The following is a 7,290-nucleotide window of genomic DNA, read 5'->3' on the forward strand; positions in this document are numbered from 1 at the left end:
CGGTGTTCGGATATCCACTTGACCAACAAAAAGCCATCACGTGGTCCTCATCTCTTTTATCTCTCCGCACATGCATGGTCTCCTACCCTCTCTTTCTCCCATCCGGACAAATAAAGATTAATTTATGAAAAAACATTGGATGGCTCTCTCCGTATCATGTCCGCGAACCACGTCCGGACATAAAAATAGACATGCATATACCGGAGTCATTTGCCGTAAGTCGGTTTCTTCAACAACGCCACTATGTATCATTCATCCGGTTGACTTTGTTTAATTTAAAGTTGACTTGTGAATTTCTATGTAAAGTAACCCCGTGTCTACAAAGTCAAAATGACGAGTAAGAGAGAGAGATAAATGTCCTTGTCAATTAGTAGTATATTAAACTGAAATGAAAAGAAAAAGAAAGAATAAACTTGAGTGGAATCTTTTGGTGGAGCTAGCGCGTTGGTGATCTCCGCTTCCATGGCGGGGCGGAGGCAGCCGGGCCGGCCCGAGCAGTCCCCCACCCTCGCACGCAACGCGGTTCGGTCTCGTCTCGCAGCCGAGCCCCGAGCGGCCCGCGAGCGCGCGTCCCTTTTCTCCTCTTCCCTCCATTTTTTATATATAGAAGCAGCCAAACCCGCAGAACCCCCAGACACACCGACGCCATCGCCATTCCCCACTCTCTGCTCTGCCGCTCCGCCACATCGCCGCAGCGCCCCCACCCACCCCGCGGAAGCGCGTGATGGCGCAGAAGCGGCCGCTGGAGGCCGCCCCGCCGGAGCAGGAGGCGCCGCGGTCCCCGAGGAAGCGGCTGCGCCGGACGGTGCTCGTCATGATGTGGCTGTCAGTATCTCTCCAACCCTCCCCTACCCAGCCGGCTAGCCGTTCGCCTCCTTCTCTCGCTTCCTTCCTTGATTTGAACTCACCGGCCGCGCCTGCCCGCTTCGCCGCAGGGAGAGGAGGAGGGCGAGCGCGGTCACCGTCGGCCAGATGGCGCAGATGGTTCGCCAGGTGAGGCTCCGCATTTCCAACTTCTTTATTTCTATATCCTATTCCTCCTTACTGTGCGTGCGTTTGGTGCTGTGGCGAGCGATAACTGACGAAGTTTGGTGGGTTTTGAATTGTTTCGGTGCGACAGGCGCAACTGGATATGGCCAAACTGTTTATGCTGCTCATGGTGCTCGTCGCGCGGCTTGGCTCCATGGAGAGGCTTCTCCTCGGGCTCCCCAACCTGCTCCAGAGGATGTTGGAAGAGCAGTTTCATGCTCTTCACAGGTACGTACATAATATTTGTATTTTGCAAGCACATGTGTCTATGCCAGAATTGAGATGTCCGAATATAGGAAATGACACATTTCAGGAAACTTAAGGAGAGTAATAACTGAAGTCCTGGTTTGCTTTCTGGGAACTGCCAATTTTATCCTCTGATAAGAAATAAACAAATAAACAAATAAACAGCCATCGCTATGTCTAATTGGCAAGATTGCTGTTGGCAACATAACAGCTCATATTTTTGGAAACATATAGTACTTGATAAGCATAGCACTATTTCAGGTTCAGGTTATCAAGTTATATTCATGAGTCATGGATTTGTTCTTCCTAAATGTATGGAAATTGTCTCTATGAGTCTATTCATTGAGTATTCCACTTTGGAATGTTGTGGATGTGATGGATCAAATGCATCCTTTGTTTAGTTAATTAATGTTATCTCTTGTTTTGTATCCAACAGATCTTTGATGGTATCCATGCAAGATACGATTCGATCAACTGTACAGACAGAGGTTAGAATCTGGATCTTTATCTGTGTAATAAGTATATTTTGTTTATCTGTACCTGCACTCTATCCTAACTACTTTTGGCTATGTCATGCTATAGGTACAAGGAAGACAAGCAGCTTCACTTCCTAATGGCATTGATGAACCTCCTAGGTATCTGCCATTTTATTTTTTTCGCCCTACATGTTCTTTGATTCATGTCATGATCCTTACTGTCAAACCAAGTATTTTATTTCAACATAATCTGGAAACTTCCTCTTGTCACTGCCTCACTCTCATCTTATTTTAAAAAATATAGGCAGATATCAGATGGTTTTCCTGAAACTGGAGGCATCACTGGAGTCAAGCTGCGCTTTGTCGATGTTGACAGACCAATATATACACTTTTCACTGGATGTTCAGTACAATGGCAGAATGGAGGAAACTCTAAGGTAGCCATATTTGAAAATGATAGGCAAATCATGCAGGGAGACCTTTCTAAATTGCAAATTGAGATTTTAGCAGTCCATGCTGATTTCTTTACTGAGCAAGGGCAAGCGGACTTCACCAAAGAGGAGTTCAACAAGCAGATATATATGCATAAAGGGAAAGAGTTAGTGTTGTCAACTGTTAGTCTAACAAATGGCGAGTCCTCTCTTGGTTCCTTCGTTTTTCCAGAGAGCTCCCATGGGAAAAAGTTAAGATTGACAGCACGAGTGAAAAGGCAGGTTCTTACTACCAGAGTTCAGGAAGCAATCACTGATCCTTTTGTCGTCAAAGACCGCCGAAGTGAATGTGAGTATATTAACTATATTGCATTGGAAAATTTAATACACTGTAATTTGCTCATTCATGGTGGAACCAGGGAGGGCCGAAGAACATTTTATTGTTTTCCATAGTTAGCCGAAGAACAAGCTCGTCCTTTAAGTGGCTGCCAGGCTAATTTAAGTTTAAAAAAATGTTAAACACATATCATATGTTCCATAAAATTTTATGGCCTTGTGCAGTGACATTATTTCATCTGAAACATATTTGGGATTGGCAGACATTATTTCATCTGAAACATTATATCATAAAAAGCATTATTTCATCTGAAAATATGAAGTCTTAGCACTAAATGTTCTGCTTTTAAAAGGGAATGGCTTGTTGCGTCACAAAATTTCTGTAAATTAATATCTATAGGCATATAATATCCCAAATACACACTGTCAGTCAAAACTGTATGACCTCCTAGGTGCTAGGCAGAGGCTAACCGCCTCGTCTAGCGGTACTTCGAATCTGACAAAACTATACTTAATACTGTGACTTGGATTTGGGATTGCACTTTTCTTTGGTCAATACAGATCTTATTTAGAGTTGACTATTAGGTCGTAGATTAATACTAAGCATGGTAAATCGATTTATTGTTTACCATGTACATTAATCCTTTTCTCAATGCCATTATCATCAGATGCAATGGTAGCCAGAATGAAGCAATTGCATCTTAGCAATCTTATCTTAACACATCCTACAATTTTGTTTACTTTCAGTAAATAAAAAGAGTTATCCTCCGTCTAAAGAAGAAGCGGTACATTGTTTGGAGAAAATTTCTCTAAAGGGAAAACATTGTGCTATCCTTGTTGAGAAAAATATCACTACAGTGAAGCACTTGATGCGTCAGTATCACAGGGATGAATCTGTTCTCCAAAAGGTAAATATAGTCATAATTATACTTCTACAGTCTTCAGCGTTTCAAATTACCTGCAATAGATATTAGTTAATAGTTGATCATTGCTGAAATAAGATATCCAGCATCTCTTAGGAGTTACGACTTTTTTGGATATGCACTGCTAAATGTATTAACATGCACTATAATATCTGGTAGCATTTCATTAACTGATAAGATAACTCTCAATTTGTGGCAATTAGCTTACTGGCATGAAAAAAGGGGATTGGAATACCATGATTAAACATGCCAACACGTCTGTTCCTGGGGATGAGATCTATTCCTATTGGGTTCCAGAGGATAATTGTGAAATCTTATTCAATGATTTCTATGATCTTGTCGGTAAGATGACTGATAACTATGTTCCTTACAGTGTCAACAACGTCAATCAGTTTCCACAGGTATTAAATCTAATACTGTTCCACTTCTATCATAGTTAGCCAGTTGATACTCACTAAAATAATAGTGCTGGCAATTACCTTGAAAAATTCTGTTACAGCATAAAGTGAACAATTGGAAAAAATCTGCGTATAAGAAGTTTGACGAGCGGGAGAGCTCAGGTGGTCTTACCCCTGATTACTTCATGAACGATGGCCGCCCTGTCCGTGCAATGCATCTGAACAATGATGCAGGTCCTTCTGTACAAGCTAGAACAACATGGCAATATCCTAATAGCATGGCCGCACAACATGGTGATTTTTAATTAGTTCCATCGCTGATCTTTGTTGCAGTACATGTTTCTCTAAATTCAACTTATTGCAGAATTTGGTGATCGACGCCCATTGAATGGGTTCTCACGGGCCGCAGTCCTGTCAAACAATGATGCCGGTCCTTCAAACCAAGAAACACTGCCGTTTTCACAGCCCACTTATGGACAGACTGTGCATCAAGGTCAATATTAAACACCTGCATAATTTTGTATCACACATCCTCCATACTGTAATTGCTGCTTCGTCGCAAGAATTTTTATATTTTATATGCCTTATGAATTCTGGTAGTTTTGGGGATCAACTTGCTGTAGGAACTCCTTACTATCTGGCCCAGGGAAATTTCATAAATGATCAGGGACAGGGATCATTTTCAGCAGAGCCAACTATTCCGTCCCACATTCCTGTACCAGTAAGTTATAAAGTTACATATGGCACAATCAACAATTCCATCCCACAGTTTTTCATTGATAGCCTGAAATGTTTCCTGGATGGTAGGTTCCAGAGGATGACCCAATCACATTCACAGCTGCAAGTCTAACTGGCCAACAGAATGGACACTTCAGCTTCTCGACAACTGTTGCTCCTGTTACTTCTTATCCTGTAGCAGGTGTGCTTGCTACGCCCAGTTTTTCTAATTTATATGCAGTCTTCTAGATCAATAATTCTCAAATCACTTCTCCATTATGCATTGTTGGGTGCTGAAGGTGTCGCTGGGACTTCCTCAGATGGAGTTAGTCTGGGAACCTCGTCAGTTAACAATGTGCAGGCTGACATCTTCAGTGGGTTAAGTCCATTTGAAGTACGTTTTTAAATATATCATGGGAATCATTCTTAAGAACAGAACAAATATCTTCACAAACGATTTTATGGAAGTTTCTTTTCTTCCCTTTTCTATGTCATGATTACGTTTGTTCTTGCAGTCAGAGGAATTGCTAGAACTACAAGCACATCTGACAGAGCAGGACTTCGTGCAAGCTAACATCGGTATGTGATACTATTTAAGTTACTTCTGTTGTGAGATTACCTCTGTTGACAATTAAGCTCCGACAAAAGTCCTTTCCAGTAAGAATTCTTTCAGACTTCGAAACTAAGATAAGATGATAGCAAATTAGTGTTTATACCTACAGAATAGCTAGACCTTGTATGCATAACTCGTGAGTACCAAATTATTGAAATGCCGGCTCCTTCAAAGTTACAATTAGGGGTGAATCTAAGATCTTCCTTTTGTTCCATGCCATGACAGAGCGTTTGTTTCATTTCAGCAGAACTGCCAAATTCCGACAGCCAATTTTACGGTTATGAACATGATGGCGGCGACCGCTGATTAAACCACGAAGCAACTGCAACTGGCCGTCCTCTACCATAGTAAAGTATTCAGTGTGACTAAACATTTGTTGTAGATATGAATAATTTGTAAATAGCAACACATATTTTTTCATGTTGCTCCGTATATGCTAAATTTGTTACCTGTTGCAGTAAACATTTGTCTTGTATTCTTAAAGAACGAATCTTTTACAAAAGAGAGTATCTGGCTTGCACCCCGCAAAAAAAGAGAGTATCTGGCTTGCATTGAATCCTGAGAGCAAATATTCACATTGCTAAACATTGTGTAATCCTGTTAACCCTTTTTTTTTGTAAGTTGAGTTTTTTCCCGGGTATGTCCACACATTTTCAGTCATAGTATGATGTGCATCATGGAAATTGTTCTCAACAATTTGAACATGGTAGTAAAATACTCATAGCAGAAGAGATACTAGACTAGCTACATACGTACTGTTAGACATGCAATACTGACATGTCACGCATGTATAAGTGGCATGTCACGTATTCTCTTTTATATAAACATTAGGAGATATTGTTAGGAGGTTAGAGATATCATTTATTCTCTTTTATCTCTTTATCTCTCTAAACCTCCCTGTAATCTTCTCCTTTCGGTTAGCCCTTTGTGCTGCCGGATCATGTATCAACCTCTCCTATCAATATATATCATGCGGGTCTCCATGTACGGAGATTGAGACGCTTCCATCATTCTCCACATGGTATACAGAGCAGGCTCTTCCGATTGCATCTAGCTTGTACCTCCTACCTCTCGACAGCCGCCCATCTCCATCGTCCCCAACCTAAGCTTTCCCTTCAGCCGCCACCCATCCCCTCCCATCATGTCTTCCTCCAACACCGCCATCTCCTCCACCCTCAACTACAACACATCTGAGCCCGGGTCGTCCCCAACCTAAGCTTTCCCTTCAGCCCGCCACCCATTCCCCTCCCATCATGTCTTCCTCCAACACCGCCATCTCCCCCACCCTCAACTACAACACATCTGAGCCGCTTACCCGGACGAACTACGTTCTTTGGAAAGCTCAAGCTCGATCCCAAATACTGGGCGCTGGCCTCTATGGCTACATCGATGGCACCACCGCGGAGCCTTCCAAAATCCTCACCACCAAAGACAAGGATGGCAAGGATCAGGTCATCCCTAACCCTGCCTATGCCACCTCGCTTGTCCAGGATCAACTGATCGTTGCGTATCTCCTACGCAATCTGTCCAAGGAAGTCCTCATCCAAGTTGCCTCGCTTGAGTCCTCTCATGCGATCTGGACTGCCTTGGCCACGATGTTCTCTGTCGTCTCGCTATCCCGTGCCAACAACCTTCGTTCTGCTCTCACCAACGCCCAGAAGGGATCCATGTCAGCCTCCGCCTATTTTGGCCACATGCGCTCCCTCTCCGATGAGCTCACCGCGGCGGGCAAACCCCTTGGAGAAGGGGAGCTCATCTCCTTCATCATCACCGGGCTTGACATGGATTATCAACCTATCATCTCCACGCTAGACATCCGCACCGAGCCCATCACCGTTGACGGCCTCTTCTTCCTCGTGTCGAACTTCGATCAGCGCATGGAGATGTTCCATGGCGATGGTAATTGTGGCTTCAAGTCATCCGCAAACATTGCCTCATGGGGTCATTCTGGTGGCAGCAACGATGGCTACCGCAAAGGCGGGGGTGGTGGTCCTCGCGGTGGTGGCAGCAGCGGCGGCGACGACTACAATGCTGCCGGTGGTGGACCTGGCGGTGGCGCTCCTAGTGGCTATCACATGGCGGGCGGAGGCGGCGGCTACCAGGGTGGCGGCTATGGCTTCC

At 43.7% G+C, this 7,290-nt stretch overlaps 1 protein-coding gene and 1 pseudogene across 2 annotated transcripts; both read left to right on the forward strand.

Annotated features, from left to right (window-relative positions):
* Positions 1 to 562: 562 nt before the first annotated feature.
* LOC119298058 (calmodulin-binding protein 60 F-like) lies at positions 563 to 5,687 on the forward strand. Of its 2 annotated transcripts, none has more exons than XM_037575594.1 (15): positions 563 to 825; positions 936 to 993; positions 1,121 to 1,257; positions 1,712 to 1,763; positions 1,858 to 1,910; positions 2,056 to 2,531; positions 3,266 to 3,426; positions 3,645 to 3,842; positions 3,941 to 4,133; positions 4,204 to 4,332; positions 4,463 to 4,560; positions 4,647 to 4,758; positions 4,856 to 4,950; positions 5,072 to 5,135; positions 5,414 to 5,687. In XM_037575594.1, exons 1-15 carry the CDS (start codon positions 725 to 727, stop codon positions 5,473 to 5,475), a joined length of 1,989 nt encoding a protein of 662 aa, XP_037431491.1. In that variant the 5' UTR covers positions 563 to 724; the 3' UTR covers positions 5,476 to 5,687. The 2 variants fall into 2 exon arrangements, with proteins under 2 accessions (XP_037431491.1, XP_037431492.1); XM_037575595.1 differs by having other exon boundaries at positions 5,417 to 5,687.
* A 1,215-nt stretch (positions 5,688 to 6,902) lies between these two features.
* On the forward strand, positions 6,903 to 6,996 carry LOC119304638 (annotated as a pseudogene).
* The last annotated feature ends 294 nt before the right edge of the window (positions 6,997 to 7,290 follow it).

This window comes from Triticum dicoccoides, chromosome 5A (assembly GCF_002162155.2).
Source record: "Triticum dicoccoides isolate Atlit2015 ecotype Zavitan chromosome 5A, WEW_v2.0, whole genome shotgun sequence".
Taxonomy (NCBI): domain Eukaryota; kingdom Viridiplantae; phylum Streptophyta; class Magnoliopsida; order Poales; family Poaceae; genus Triticum; species Triticum dicoccoides.

Excerpts from the sequence above, each read along its gene's own strand:
- LOC119298058 (XM_037575594.1), top strand. The coding sequence starts at position 725 with ATGGCGCAGAAGCGGCCGCTGGAGGCCGCCCCGCCGGAGCAGGAGGCG. Across the intron at positions 1,258-1,711 it reads CAGTTTCATGCTCTTCACAG|ATCTTTGATGGTATCCATGC; the intron begins GTACGTACATAA and ends TGTATCCAACAG. Across the intron at positions 4,759-4,855 it reads TACTTCTTATCCTGTAGCAG|GTGTCGCTGGGACTTCCTCA; the intron begins GTGTGCTTGCTA and ends TGGGTGCTGAAG.